The sequence below is a fragment of the Dreissena polymorpha genome, chromosome 13 (assembly GCF_020536995.1).
Source record: "Dreissena polymorpha isolate Duluth1 chromosome 13, UMN_Dpol_1.0, whole genome shotgun sequence".
Classification (NCBI taxonomy): Eukaryota; Metazoa; Mollusca; class Bivalvia; order Myida; family Dreissenidae; genus Dreissena; species Dreissena polymorpha.
In genome coordinates, this window is record NC_068367.1 from 65,438,851 (window position 1) to 65,454,644 (window position 15,794).

General features: G+C 34.2%; 1 protein-coding gene across 1 annotated transcript in view; it reads left to right on the forward strand.

Annotated features, from left to right (window-relative positions):
• LOC127855267 (tyrosine-protein kinase SRK3-like) overlaps positions 1–14,291 on the forward strand; it is a 37,098-nt gene extending 22,807 nt beyond the window's left edge. Inside the window, exons 8-11 of the mRNA XM_052390716.1 lie at positions 1,016–1,275; positions 5,300–5,453; positions 8,070–8,201; positions 8,578–14,291. Coding sequence (XP_052246676.1) covers positions 1,016–1,275; positions 5,300–5,453; positions 8,070–8,201; positions 8,578–8,792 — 761 coding nt within the window. The 3' untranslated portion in view covers positions 8,793–14,291. The remainder of the gene's footprint in view (positions 1–1,015; positions 1,276–5,299; positions 5,454–8,069; positions 8,202–8,577) is intronic.
• Positions 14,292–15,794: the final 1,503 nt, after the last annotated feature.

A 15,794-nucleotide genomic window follows, 5' to 3' on the forward strand; every position in this document is an offset into this window, starting at 1 on the left:
CGGATTTCATTGAAACTTGGTATGAGTATATATCTGGATAAGAGGATGATGACGCCAAATAGCATTGTACATCATCTGTTAATAACAGAATTATGGCCCTTTGTATCTTGAAAAAATGCTTTTTTGATTGTCAAATATAACACTTTTGTGTCCAGAAGCATATTGGCGGGGGATATCAATTCAACGAATTTGCTTGTTCTAAATGCATCTAAGTTTTTTTTCAATGTTCTCTGTACTGTAGGCTATGACATTAAACGTTAAGATTATTTTCTCTTGATTTTCAATTCTTGTCGCGTTTCCTTCCAATGAAAGGCACGGGACAATTGTAATTACTCAAGTTTTCGGACACTTAAAAATAATTAAAAAAAATTGTGTCCGAAAATTTAGATATGGAAAATATTATTTCAGGTGTCCGAAAATTAAGAAACACAAATTAAATGTCCGAAATTATAATTATATTGAAATAAAAGCAATTAATCAACACACAATAGTGGCTCTACTTTAAAATAAAAACATCTTCACAGCTTTGCTGACTCTTGCCTGAAATGATGAAGAACAAAAAAGTAAAAACATTAAACATACTGCTTCCTTAATAGGAAGATATCATTTAAAATGCTGTTGAGTAAAGCGATTGTTTTCCAATGGTATACATGGTTATTTACCCAATTACACAAATGTTATAGTCAATTGCCCTCAGGCATGCATCTGCCAGGTTTTATGACCTTAATCTGTTTGTAAGCCCCCATGATCAAAGTGTCACAAGATAAGCAAATACAGTGCCAAAATCTGGTAAAATAGCGCTGTAGTCATTAATGATAGACGAAAACGCGAATGTCCGAAAATGAAGAGTCACAAAAAATAAATATTTTGGCCAAAAAAGGGGGTGTCAGAAAACTTGAGTAATAACGGTAATTCAAGTTACATTCTTTTGAAGTATACAGTCATTAAGATAAATGCTGGACAGTGTAAAATAATCTGAACTCCATCTATAATTCATTTAAAATATACCCTGTAGGTAAATGGCGTAACACAGTAGATGTTGCGGTAAAGACACTCAAGCCTGGTCAGATGACACCAGAAGCTTTCCTGGAGGAGGCCAAACTCATGCATCATCTGCGTCACCAGAAGCTTGTTCAGTTGATGGCCGTCTGCACTAAGACGGAGCCGATCTGGATCATCACAGAGCTCATGGTGAATGGTGCACTTCTAGATTACCTTCGGAAGGACGAGGGCAGGACAATCACATTTAATATTATTGCTGACATGGCTGGACAGGTATGAGACTGATAAAGCTCAGGGCTTTTTTATGCCCCCCGATTGAAAGATCAGGGGTTTATTGTTTTTGGCCTGTCTGTCTGTCTGTCATTCATTCATTCATTCATTTTGTGTGTCCCAAAACCTTAACCTTGGTTAAAGTTTGATAACTTCTGCATTATTGAAGATAGCAACTTCATATTTGGCATGCATGTGTATCTCACAGAGCTGCACATTTTGAGTGGTGAATAGTCAGGGCCCTCGGAAACGCTTAATTATGCGTATTTGTACGCATAAATTAAAAAAGGACGCATGTTCCAAACCAATCGAGATTCCCTGGTACGCATGTTTTTTTGCAATAAAAATATCTAAAATTGCTTCATATCAAGCAGCTGAAATGTGCCGAAATTGTCCGCCATTCGAATCTGGACTGGTTTTCAATTTGGTTTTATTGTCAGCGTAAGCATTCAAACAAAAAGCAAAACCCGGTCTGCACCATAGTAAGCGACCACGCGTGACTTTTTTGTTATGGAAGGGTGCATGCTACCTGGGCCAATCAATATCAAGCTCGCTTACACATGAAATGACGTTGTCAAATAAAAGTGAGAATGGGTGGAGCTATCGGATAATATTGGGTCATTCATGATTCATGGGCAGACACTGTATACATTGAATACACAGTTAATATTGTCGTCTGCCTACAAAATAGCGACCGGACGCTAAATTGTATGAAGAGATTAGCAAATGAAAAAACATCGTGACAATACCCGTAAGTAAATATTTCTAAGCTGACCACTTTTTATCTTTCTACCGAATATTTACCATATTTGAAGTAAAGAGTGGTAATTAAATAATTAGTTCTATGAGGCTAATATTACATCTTTCTGCCGATTGTCGAATTTGGCATTTGATAAAAAATGTGTTATGTTAATTGTATCATGACCACTGATTAAAACTAGACATTCAAGTAAGGACTAGTGTAATGTGGGTTTTTAATAATAAAACCAATAAGAAAATTATGTATATTTTGCTGAAAATTTGAAGATGTGTGCAAAATGCAACTGGACTCCTACTTTTTCCTTTTGGACTCCTACTTTTTCGTTTTGGACTCCTACTTTTTCCAAGGAAGGAGTCCATGGACTCCTGTTTTAAAATCCTAGCGAGAGCCCGGATAGTCAAGGTCATGGTCATTCTTCAAGGTCAAAGGTCAAATATTATTGTATTTTTCTTTCCTAAAACTTTAACCTTAGTTAAAGTTTCGTCATAACTTTTTAAATATTGAAGATAGCAACTTGATATTTGGCATGCATGTGTATCTCATGGAGCTGCACGTTTTGAGGGGTGAAAGGTCAAGGTCATCCTTCAAGGTCAAAGGTCAAATTTATGGCTTCAAAGCAGCGCAATAGGTTTACTTCAGATTTATTATGTTCCCCCAAAATTTATTTTGGGGGGGGCATATAGTCGCCGCTTCGTCTGTCCGTCAGTCCGTCTGTCCGTGTGTCCGTCCGTGCACAATTTATGTCCGGGCTATTTCTCAGCAACTAATGACCGGAATTAAATTAAACTTTATGGGAAGCTTCACTACCAAGAGGAGATGTGCATATTATCAGCGGGTTCTGGTCGGATGATTTTTCACAGCGTTATGGCCCTTTGAAATTTTCCATTAACTGTACATATAGTGCAATTCTTGTCCGGGCTATTTCTCAGCAACTAATGACCGGAATTCAATGAAACTTTATGGGAAGCTTCACTACCAAGAGGAGATGTGCATATTATCAGAGGGTTCTGGTCGGATGATTTTTCACAGAGTTATGGCCCTTTGAAATTTTCCATTAACTACATACATATAGTGCAATTCTTGTCCGGGCTATTTCTCAGCAACTAATGACTGGAATTCAATGAAACTTTATGGGAAGCTTCACTAACAAGAGGAGATGTGCATATTATCAGCGAGTTCTGGTCAGATGATTTTTACAGAGTTATGGCCCTTTGAAATTTTCTTTAAAAAAATCTTGTCCCCCCCAACTACTGTGCCCTCAAGATGTTTACTTTTATCTGAATATATAGTGCAATATTGTGACAAAAAAAACTTTGGGGAGCATCACCCGTCTCCGACAGTTTTTTGTTCTTGTAGGTTTTGATGTTAAAATTTATAAATTAAATAATAATGTTTGTTCAGTGCGAAATTGTTCCATGTCTCAAAAAACATGGCTGCCTGGGGATAGGGCAGTTTTCTTTATACGGCTAAAGTGAAGCACTTTAGTCCAACCCTCATGAAACTTGGTCAGAACATTTGTTCTAATGATAGCTTATGTCTGGATCAAAAATGGGTTTGTTTCGTAAAAAAACATGGTCTGTAAAGGGCTGGGCAATTTTCCTTAAATGGCTATAGTGAAATCTATTGAACACGCAAGAAGTCAACTTTTAGAAGAATCTTCATGAAACTCGATCAGAACATTTGTTCTAATGATAGCTTGGCTGAGTTCGCCAAGTTGTGGTTCGTGGAAACACCTTGTCGTTGTGGGGTGGGGAAGTCTTCAGTATATTGCTAAGTACATTTTAAGTTCAATCGTTATAAAAATTGTTCAGAACATTTATTTGAATGATATTTTGACTTAGTATGAAAATGTTTAAGGTCTGTTTGCAAACAGGGCTGCCAGGGGGCATGGTAGTTTTCCTTATATATCTATAGTGATACCTAGTTTTATTGGCCTGATTTATTTTCCAATCTGGATGAAATTCGGTCATTTTGGTTGAGTTTGAAACTGGGCTACATGAGGTCAAAAACTTGGTCACAAGGTCAATTAAACAAAAGCTTGCTAACAATCTTGAAGTTGAATGTTTTGCCAATCTTCCTAAAACTTGGTCAAAACATTTGTTCTAACGAAAATAAATATGTGCCTTGGAATATATATATATGTTTCATAAAGTACCTTTTACTTTTATTATTCTTAACTCCACGTCAGAATAGTAAAGTTCCTAGGGGTCTTAGGTGAGCACCTTTGAGCCCATGGCCCTCTTGTTTTTTAACAACTTAAAATATTGTAATCATGTTTTCATTCAATTGTATTCATTTATAGATGCAAAGGATGTATATAGATACTAAGGAAGTTATTATTTTATAATCTTCCTGTTATTATGCTAAAATTGGAACAGAATGGATGTTTTTAGCACTCGACTATTGTTCATTCAAGGTCATAAGATTTAAACGTGATGAAAGCCATAACATTGTCTGTATTTATATATAATTATGGTGACATGTACTTTATAATAAAGGCATTCAGATGTGCTTGACTGGGAGCTTTGCATTTGCCTTTTCCTTTAACTTTTCATTCAAACTCACATATATTTATTACCGAGTACCTTTTCTTATGTGATAATTGGTATTATTCTAAGCATGCAATGTTCGATATTTTGACAACCCCATGCCTCTTGTCTCGTCTTGATAGCCTTCTCATTTTAATACCTGAATTGCTAATATCTGCTGCTGCCTGGATTTTTCTCACCATTTTGGAATACCTGTGAATTACGAAATTATAGCATCATATTTACTTTAAGTTGCAAAATAGTTTTAATTGCTTGATATATAACTTTTGAATAATTATTGATTAAACTTTCACAAAACTTAATTATACAGAACATAAAGATATCAGTTTAATTGAAATTATGACTTCAAACTCATTATTATGTTACTTATAGGCACTTTTTCCAAACATCTGAAAGTAATGCAATCAATTGGGAATTTGGAATTCAACACTTTGCAATTTGCAATATGGCAGCATAGGGACTATACAATCAGGCAAAAAAGGCCTGTGATAAAGAATTGGAAGAAAATTTAAATAATTTTTAAGATAAATGGAGTTGTTAAGAAAGCCCTGACTTTTGTATCCTGGGATTGACAGTCCAGCATTCCAGATTCCTCACTACACAAGTCAAAGTGGCCTGGGTTGACAAAAAAGTGCTCAACCAAAGGAGCTAGCAGGGTTAAGTTTAAAGAATATTCAATATCCTTCGTATTTTTTGCAAACATTTGGTTCATTTCCAGATCGCTGATGGCATGGCATATTTGGAGGCCGAGAACTTTGTACACCGCGACCTTCGTGCAGCCAATATTCTGGTTGGGGAACACAATGAGGTCAAGGTCGCAGACTTCGGTCTTGCTCGAATCATTCAGGAAGATATCTATGAGGCACATGAAAGTGAGATAATAATTTGTTTTATAAAAAAAATGTATTTTAAAATTATTTTATTCTTATTTCATGTTTTATGTCAGAAACCACGGATTATGATTTGAGTAGTTTCATCGATACATACTGGGTGTGCACAGAAACTTGTTTATGATTTGAACAATAATATTTTTAAACTTTTTTCTTGAACAAGAAAAAAAATACATTAAATTTTCTATTAAAACAATAATTATTAGTTAATTGTCTTGGAAATAATAATTCTTTTTAAGGTGCTTAGTTTCCTATTCCTATTTTTAGCAAGGCTGTTTTCAGAGAAAACCCGAGCTATTGTCATAGCCAGCTCGTCCGACATCAGCCGTCTGCCTCATGCTAAAACCTTTACATTGGCTCTAAAATCAAAGTGCTTCCACCTACAACTTTGAAACTTCATATGTAGCTGCACCTTGATGAGTTCTACACGCCACATCCATTTTTGGGTCACTAGGTCAAAGGTCAAGGTCACTGTGACCTCTAATATACAAAAAATAAGTATTCTGACAACCTTTCATTTATTAGCTCATCTATTTTTTGAAAAAAAATTATGAGCTATTGTCATCACCTTGGCGTCGGCGTCGGCGTCCGGTTAAGTTTTGCGTTTAGGTCCACTTTTCTCAGAAAGTATCAATGCTATTGCATTCAAACTTGGTACACTTACTAACTATCATGAGGGGACTGGGCAGGCAAAGTTAGATAACTCTGGCGTGCATTTTGACTGAATTATGTGCCCTTTTTATACTTAGAAAATTGAAAATTTTGGTTAAGTTTTGCGTTTAGGTCCACTTTTTTCAGAAAGTATCAATGCTATTGCATTCAAACTTGGTACACTTACTTACTATCATGAGGGGACTGGGCACGCAAAGTTAGATAACTCTGGCGTGCATTTTGATAGAATTATGTGCCCTTTTTATACTTAGAAAATTGAAAATTTTGGTTAAGTTTTGTGTTAAGGTCCATTTTATTCTTTAAGTATCAAAGCTATTGCTTTCATACTTGCAACACTAACTAACTACCGTAAGGGGACTGTGCAGGCAAAGTTATGTAACTCTGACTGGCATTTGGACGGAATTATGGGCCCTTTATACTTAGAAAATTGAAAGTTTGGTTAAGTTTTGTGTTTTGGTCCACTTTACCCCTAAAGTATCATAGATATTGCTATCATACTTGGAACACTCGCAAACTATCATAAGGGTACAGTAAAAGGACAAGTTGCATAACTCTGGATGTCATTTTTACGGAATTATGGCCCTTTTTTGACTTAGTAACTTTGAATATATGGTTAAATTTTGTGTTTCGATCCACTTTACTTCTTAAGTATCAAGGCTATTGCTTTCAAACTTCAAATACTTTCATGCTATCATGAGGTTACTGTACCTGGCAAGTTGAATTTTACCTTGACCTTTGAATGACCTTGACTCTCAAGGTCAAATTATTAAATTTCTCTAAAATTGCCATAACTTCTTTATTTATGATTAGATTTGATTGATACTTTGACAAAACTACTCTTACCTGACATACCACAATAGACTCCACCCAAACCATCGCCCGTGCCCCCCCCCCAACCCCCCCTCCCCCCCCCCCCCCCCTATTTTTTTTTTTTTTTTTTTTTTTTTTTTTTAAGATCATCTCACAAATGACCACCACACCCTCACACTATACCCCCCCCACCCCACCCCCTCCCCAATTTTTTTTTTAAACGGTTAAAAAACAAAACTATTTATTTTGATTATTTTATGTTTGAAATACCGTCCAACCATCGCACCCAAGAATCCCCCCCCCCACCCCCCCTCCCCCCCACCCGACCCCCCCCCTATTTTTTTTTTTTTTTTTTTTTAAGATCATCTCACAAATTACCACCACACCCTCACACTATACCCCCCCCACCTCACCCCCCCCCATTTTTTTTTATGAAACGGTTAAAAAACACAAATATTTATTTTTATTATTTTATGTTTGAAATACCGTCCAACCATCGCACCCAAGAATCCCCCCCCCCCCCCCCCACCCCCCCCACCCTCCCCCCCCCCCCCCCCCCCACCCCCGATTTTTTTTTTCCTTTTTTTCGCATTTTTGGAAGAAAATGTAATAAATGTCCACACCCCCACACAATGCACCGCTCTTCACTCCACCCCTCCCTCCTTTGTGATTGAAAATAAGAGTCCCTTCACCTTTAAAAAGAAAATAGATGAGCGGTCTGCACCCGCAAGGCGGTGCTCTTGTTCAAAACTGCACCCGCAGCCGAGCGTTGGCACCCGCTATGCGGTGCTCTTGTTTATAAATTATTTTACATTGATTTTCAAACATCAAATTTACCATAAAATTAAGTGCCACGGAAATGTTCTTTTCAGGCGAGACATCCAATTCATACTTACATATCAAATGTTTACCATTCATTTATATATTATAATTTTACAAGGGAGTGGATTGTGTATGGTTTTCTATCAATTCTATTTATTGAAATAAAATCTGTAGCTGGGACGGTCTTTAAAGTAATGAAGGCAAAGTCAGATCTGTCTATAAAATGGTCTGCATCTTCAAAGAAGATTGATGAACATTTGTTTCTAGACACTTAAGTTTATAATTTCTTTTCAGACACTAAGTTTCCTATCAAATGGACTGCTCCCGAGGCTGCATTTGATCGCAAGTTCAGTATCAAGTCAGATGTCTGGTCATATGGTGTTCTACTGTATGAGTTAATCACCTTTGGCCGTGTACCTTATCCAGGCAAGTCAATCAAACATTTGTTTCTTTGTTTTAGTTTATACTTATTATCACCCGCCAAAAGCGGAGGGATATAGAATTGGCGTTGTCTGTCGGTCGTTCCAACTGTCACAAAATTAATTCTTCGGTGGGGATATCAATTCAATGGATTTCTTTGTTTATTTTAGCTTGATTGAATGGAGAGTCCATAACTTACTGATTCTTGCTTATTTGTCTAATGTAATTTTAAGCAGAGTTATGTTACATACTTATGGTGACTCCACTTTCATATTGGAAAACTTGCCTAGTGCGCACATAATTTAGCAAATGCCATGGTTTTTACTCAGCCCATGAATTACCGCAATGTTTCATGTTGAATAATAACTCCTATCGTCCCCAGGTATGAACGGTCATGAGGTGCTAAACCGGGTCGAGAAGGGCTTCCGCATGCCCCGTCCTACAGGTGGTCCCGTTGCCTGTCCTGACCCCTACTACGAGCACATGCTCAAGTGCTGGAACCGATCCCCCGAAACCAGACCCACCTTTGCTTACCTTCAGGACTTTTTCAACAACTACATGGTGTCCGCTGAAGGGGAATATAAGCCTATGGATTAGGAAAGAGAGTTATAATCAAATCAACTATGAACTGTGCAGTTTGCTCCTATGGACTTGGGAAGGGCAAATTTATTCCTCAATCCTGCTTGATTAAAGCAGGTAACCATTCATCACTTTCACCATCCTTCCAGACTAATTCAACGTTTATATTATTTGTTCGAACAAACACAATGTTTGCCAGTTGACTAGGGTCATGACTTAACAAGTTCCATGAAGTTGTACAGTGATTGAGCTGATAACATATGAGCCGTGCTCTGTGAAAAGGGGGTTTAATGCATGTGCGTAAAGTGTAGTCTCAGATTAGCCTGTGCAGTCCGTACAGGCTTATCAGGGATGACACTTTCCGCTTTTATGTTATTTTTCGTTGAAAGAAATTCTCTTCTTAGCAAAAGTTATGTTAAGGTGGAAAGTGTCTATGCACATGCATTAAACACCCTTTTCACAGAGCACGGCTCCTAGTTTTTCTGACTGCAGCTGAATTACAGATAATGTGTTCATGCACATGGAATTGACCTGTAAGAGGAATACCATTTTTACAACATCTTCTAAGAGCATTTCAATGGTATACTGCAATTCATTAAAGCAAATGGAACTTACTGGTACGCCATATAGATTTGTACAACTTCTTTTAAGAGTATCTGAATGGTACCTGGTAATTAGCATACCACATGTTAGCTGTGTTTCATGCACAGTTCTAATAGAGGCCTCACTTAAGCAATATGTGATCTCCCAGTACATTGTTAAGCTTGTTCAAATTTAATGTTTCTTTTGTCTTTTTATTTCCTCATACTTATGTTTAAACCACAACAGGCACTTTGATGTTATTATCTGGGTAATTGAATGACTTGGATGTTTCAAAATGTATATTTAATGAAGAAACTACTTCCAGATAGATATGTTCTTCAGTTGTTTAATTCAGACTTTTAAGCTTTTCACTTTTGTTTGATATATTACATAGATTTAATTTCAATATTTATATTTAATTGCATTTTTTTCGCCTGAAAACATGTTCGTTACATTCCATTTACAATTATTATAATAATACAAAAAATCATATGTATGATTGAAGAAATACATTGTCAATGTTAGATTAGAAGTATATATTTAAGTGGAATGAAAATTCATTATTTACTTTTGGTTGTGCATAATTTGAACATTACTTAGCATGTTTAAAAATAGCATGTGAATATTTTAAGTAGTTGAAAATTAGCCTAGTATTTCTTTTGTAATTTTGCTCTGTATACTTTATATGAATTGAGAATATCAACAAATTTTTGTATAATGACCATTTATATTTTTGTTCATAAGTAGTTAACATGTGGTTAAATGTGTGTGGCTTTGATCCATTGAAAAAAAAAAACACAGGCAACATTGAAGTGGGTTCTATGGTCACTCATTATGTTAAGTTAAATGGCAGAACAATATAAACTGAAAGTACGAAGCCATTTGAACTATTGACAAAATAACATTCATAATAACATCTGATTGTTAAATAAAACAAACTTGTTAGAGGTGTTTACTGCTCAAATGTTCATACATTTGGATAAATGTCGGTTGAGCATGTGCCTATTGTATCTGGAAAAGGAATATAAAAACAAAGATACTATACATTGATTTCAACTCCCTCAACTATACTTTGATAATTGCACATGTACATTAATGGATTTTAATACCCATATTTATGTCGCCCTACATATTTATGTATCCAATGCACAGAAGGGCCCTTTCATGAAACCAATTTAAGCAGGAAGTAGTTCTGATGATCAACTTTTTATTTATTTGAACATCAGTAAACTTTTTCAAGTACCTTATTTTAAGTAAATTGTACATTTGTGTTCGGTGCATGTTTAACTGCTGCATCTGTTGAATACTTTGCTTAAAGTGACTTTTCCTTTTACTATATTCATGTATGGTAAGTTTTTATTCTGAAGTATATTTATTCAAATGCTATAGAATCTTGCCAGAACATTTACTGAAATCACACTTGCTTAGATTTTGAATATCATTTTACAATTGCAAAATAATATTATGCTTAAAACACAATAATAAGAAATCAGTCCAGCATGAATGCCCAGCATTACATACCATAGATTTGTATATTAGTAGTGCAGTTTGAAAAAGAATGATAAAACACATTGTTCCATGATGAGTGAAACTAAAACTTCTATACTGGTTGTGTGGTTTAATACTAATTCTAAAACAATCAAAGAAGCTTTAAGTTTCCTTTATCTTTTCCATAGAACATGCGTGTGGTAATTTCACTATGTTGACTATACTTGTGTTGTATTGTTATATTCCATGATTAGTATTACCATTGTTTCAAACATGTGAAGTTGTTGCTTTTTTTAAACACAGATTTCAGCATCCACTATGCAAAAAGTTCTTCAATAAATTTCTTAACTATTACATTTTTAAGCTCAGATTGAAGTTTTTACTTGAATAAACTTGGTTGCATGGTTTTGAAGCAACAAATAAATCTTGTTTAACCTCTTAAAGATACAATAGGTGAACATTCCTGCTTCATTCCTTTAAAGTGTGTCTTGAGAACATATTCGATCAAAGCTCATAACTAGCTTTTAAGTTTACTACTTATTATTTTGTTATATTATCACTCCTATTAGTTTATGCATAAATGCATCTTATCTCTTTTCATAACATGTTCCTGTTGTTTGATTCAGCACTTTGTGCGCCCTTTAGTATGGCTTTTGCATTTTAAAGTTCTTTCTGTTGCCTGCACTGGTGGAACATACATGTTCACAGGATTAATACTGTTCTATATAATTACACAATGTTGTCGGTTTTATGTATCATGTGATGGTGTATCCAGTATAAAAAGTGCCTTATGCATTATGGCATGAAGTCCTGAAATTTCCATCTTTATAAGTTTTATTGTGTTATTTTATAATGATATATATTTATTTGCAATTACACAATAAGGTGTAAATAATGAAATTATGATCATCACCTGGGCTTGTTTTCACCAACTCATTCTAAGACTTAAGAATTCTGGCCCAGGACCCGTATTAATATTTTATATTATGGATGGTATTGACTGTAACAGTCATTCACGAATGACATGTAACTGTCTACTGAATCATTTACCCAATTTTATACTGTTACATTCCAGCAAGATTGAAAACAAAAGGTAATAGAAAACCTGTGAAAACCACCTTCACTTCCAGTTAAGCCATAACATGTAAGGCTTTTAAATTAGTCTGAGGATATTTCCTAAAACTTGGATCAAAATTTAAGGTATTGTCTAAAAGTGTTGAAAACCTCTTCACAAAATGACAATTATTTTGAAAGATATAAGGAACATAAATTACAGTAATTGAGATATTGAAAATAAATGTGCTAAAAATGTGTAAAATCATCTGTTAACTCTTTCCCACTCAGAGGCAAAGTAAAAATGGCTATGTGCAAACAGCATAACACCAGAACAGCCTACGAGTAATTTGCAGTCAGTTCAGGTTTTATGCTCTTTGCTGATCATCAGTATTTAAAAGTTGCAAATGAAGCCTTTAAAACTTGAATCTAGTAAGAAAGGTCTTAAATTAAATTTAATTTTGTAAGGGACTACAAAAATGTCAAAATACTTATCTAAGTGGTAAAGGGTTAAAAGCAATTTATATGCAGTATTTCAGCATATTTGCAAATGAAGTGCTTCTAATGGCTGCGTCTAGGCTTGTATTTACAAAGCCCAGTAGGAAAAACTAAAAAAATGTCTTTAATTCATATAATTCATTGAGTATCTGGCTAATTTGTTTTTATGTCTTTGTACATTCTTACATAAAGAATGTTTGAAACAAGAAAACATGGTTACAATTGTTTTTAACATTTTTGCATTTTGTAACTAGAAAATATTGGATTTAAAGAGAAAAAAAATATCTGAATTTTGGTCAAGAACAACTGAAATTGAGATGTCCCTTAAGAGCTTTTTGGAATACTGGCCCAAGCTTTTGAACAATGATGTAATGCAAAATAGGGAGTTTATGTTTTCTTTTTTCAGGAAGCTTGGGTTCAGGTTAAGATTCAGATGTGGTTTGCTTCATCAAATGTTTTTTTATATTTGAACCAAAAATATGTACATTATTTTATTACTTTTAATTGTATATTTCCCTCATTGTACATAGTTATTTGTCACTGTGTATTGAACAATGTTTACAGTGTTTGAAATTTGTTATATGTGGATGTAATACATGTAGTTTGGTTATTTATAGTCTATGTATGAGTTTATTTAATGTTTTATCATTTTTCAAATTATGCAATCAAAATTTTCTTCAGTTTCATTTTTTCTTGCATGTTTTAAAGATAATATTTTGTTCTGCAACTCGTTAGCAGGATTCTGTGCTAGAATGCAGTTAATATTATATTTTTTTAGCAGTTTCAACATTCTCATGCTTTTTAGTTGCATATTGGGGAGTGTTTAAAAAGTATTGCATACAATTTTTGGATCATTTTGTTTCTTGAAAACCTGGAAGGGCTTGTCTACCTTGTGCACAAAGGTACTGATGCACCTTTCGGGGTTTTCAGTTATGATTACTTCCTTGATCTTTAATTCCTGTGATTTTATATGTATTATCCAAGAGAATTGCAGTGTTCTATTATATACATTCTTTTGTCTATTGTTCATGGTCATTAATGATTATTTTTGTAAGGTGTTTTAGGAAAAATAATAAGGACTGCTGTACCTAACTTAGTTATATTATACTGATACAAATTGTAGTTTGAATTTCACCATATAGCATACATTTTTCGTTTCTAATAGAGGTACTGAGATTTAAAAAAATACTTATTAGATCTTTAATACCAATCGAGCAAATGTGTTGGACATATAATACATTTACTAATAGCATTATAACTAGAAGTGATTTATTTTGTCTTTTATGTATGATAACCAGTCTGCAATGTGATTGCTGGATTAGTGTTCCTTATAGCTGATCTACCATAGGATAGCGATTATAAGTGAGATATAGATGTTTATAAAGAGTTTTGAAGATGTTTATAGTTTCAATATGCATTGTTGTCTTAAATGGCCTGGGATTTTTTCTCTTAAATGCATGCAATTGACCCTGGAGAGTCAGAATTTATGTAAAGTTGTACTAGTGACACCTTCATTTTAATGGACCTATCTTAAAGTCATTAAGAACATATAAACCTGCTTATATAGAGGGGCGAAAATTTCTTTTTTAGCATAAAATTCTTGTAGATCAGCATGTGGTTTAAATAAACATTCGCATTTGTTTTGATTCAACTAGTTTATTCTTGTCTTTCTGTTATAGAAATATGTGTTTGTAGTCATACTTTTGACATTGCTATTGGGTTTATCTTGGTCACATGTTACTGAGCATATTTTAAATACATATCCTTTTGTATTTGACATTCCAATGTTGCCTTTTTATACATATATAAATTCATGTTTATTCTATAATCAATTTAGAATAACACTCCATGTTAATTAATATTTTTATTATCATGTATTAAACATATGTAATAGTCCTTATGGATCATGTTGTTATATATGGATACAGCAGATATTTAACTTATATTTTGGACATAAACATCAGATATTTAACTTTTATTTTGGACATAAACATATTATTTTAAATTTCCCGGTCCCTAGCAGTGCATTACTTGATTATGTTTCACAAAGTATACTACATGTATCAAAAGTCCAATGCTTCATGCAAGCAACATGTGTATACAGATACATTTTAAGACTTGGTATAACAAAACTATGTGGAAACCTACAGTGGATGTATTGCAATTTATTGTACATAATGTGCTATTTACAGTAGGCATTCATATCCTGATACAATTTCAACAATACCTTTTCATTACGACATGTTGTGTGTTTTTAAATGTTGTGTGCTTTTAAATGATGAGAAAGTGAGTGAAGCACAGTTCAAATTGAATAAATCTATAGAAATAATCTATAGACAACTCTTATTTATATTGAGGATTGATATAGGATTGACACAGTTACTCCCCTTTGACTGCTATGTTATTCATGATAGTTCATTTTACTTGTTTGTATCCTTTGCGTGTTAGTTATTGTAATACACATAAATATTATTTTAATGCCCCCTTTCAAAGAGGGTGGCATATCACAGTTGCACTGAACTTCTGCCTGCCAGTGTAAACTTTACTTTTTCAACCATAACTTTGTTATATGTTAATGGATTTGAAATATTTGTGCACAAATCGCAGGGTTAGAGCCAGAACGTGGTAAGTGCACTTACAAAATCAAAAATCACTTTTTTGCAAGTTTAGAAAGCTATTCAAATACTCTTCAATTTTCACTACCGGTATTCCCTGGAATCATATCTTGTATACAACATAGTATATCCGACAGAACCAAGGTGCACTAAGTGCTTATCGACAAATCCCTTGTATGCCAGAATGCTTTATATCCTTTTCATGACTGCAAGAAAGCTTTAATATCACTTATGTCTTTTTGGCACAATATGTTTTCATACATATTTAGAGGTAATACATGTGCCAAAAGGATTTAAGTGCACTTAAATCATTTTAACACAAGCCAGTTGTGCCCCTTTTTCAAGGTAAAAAATAAAATATGAAGCCCTTACCTTGTAAAGGAATTAATGTATCTGGTTCATATCAACAGGAAACACAAACAATTGTGCTAATGGGTAATTAGATAGGGAGAAATATGACTTTATCTGTGTTTATGTTGATAAAAGACACTGTTCTCCCACTAAGATGGTAAAATAATATAATTGTTTCAACACCTTTCTCATTGAAAGTTCTTTCTTATAGAAAGAAGATGTTTTCAAAGAAAACTACTTTTACAGTGAGATAAGATTTTAAGCTCATCTATTTTTTGAAAAAAAATTATGAGCTATTGTCATCACCTTGGCGTCGGCGTCTGCGTCGGCGTTGGCGTCCGGTTAAGTTTTGCGTTTAGGTCCACTTTTCTCAGAAAGTATCATTGCTATTGCATTCAAACTTGGTACACTTACTAACTATCATGAAAGGACT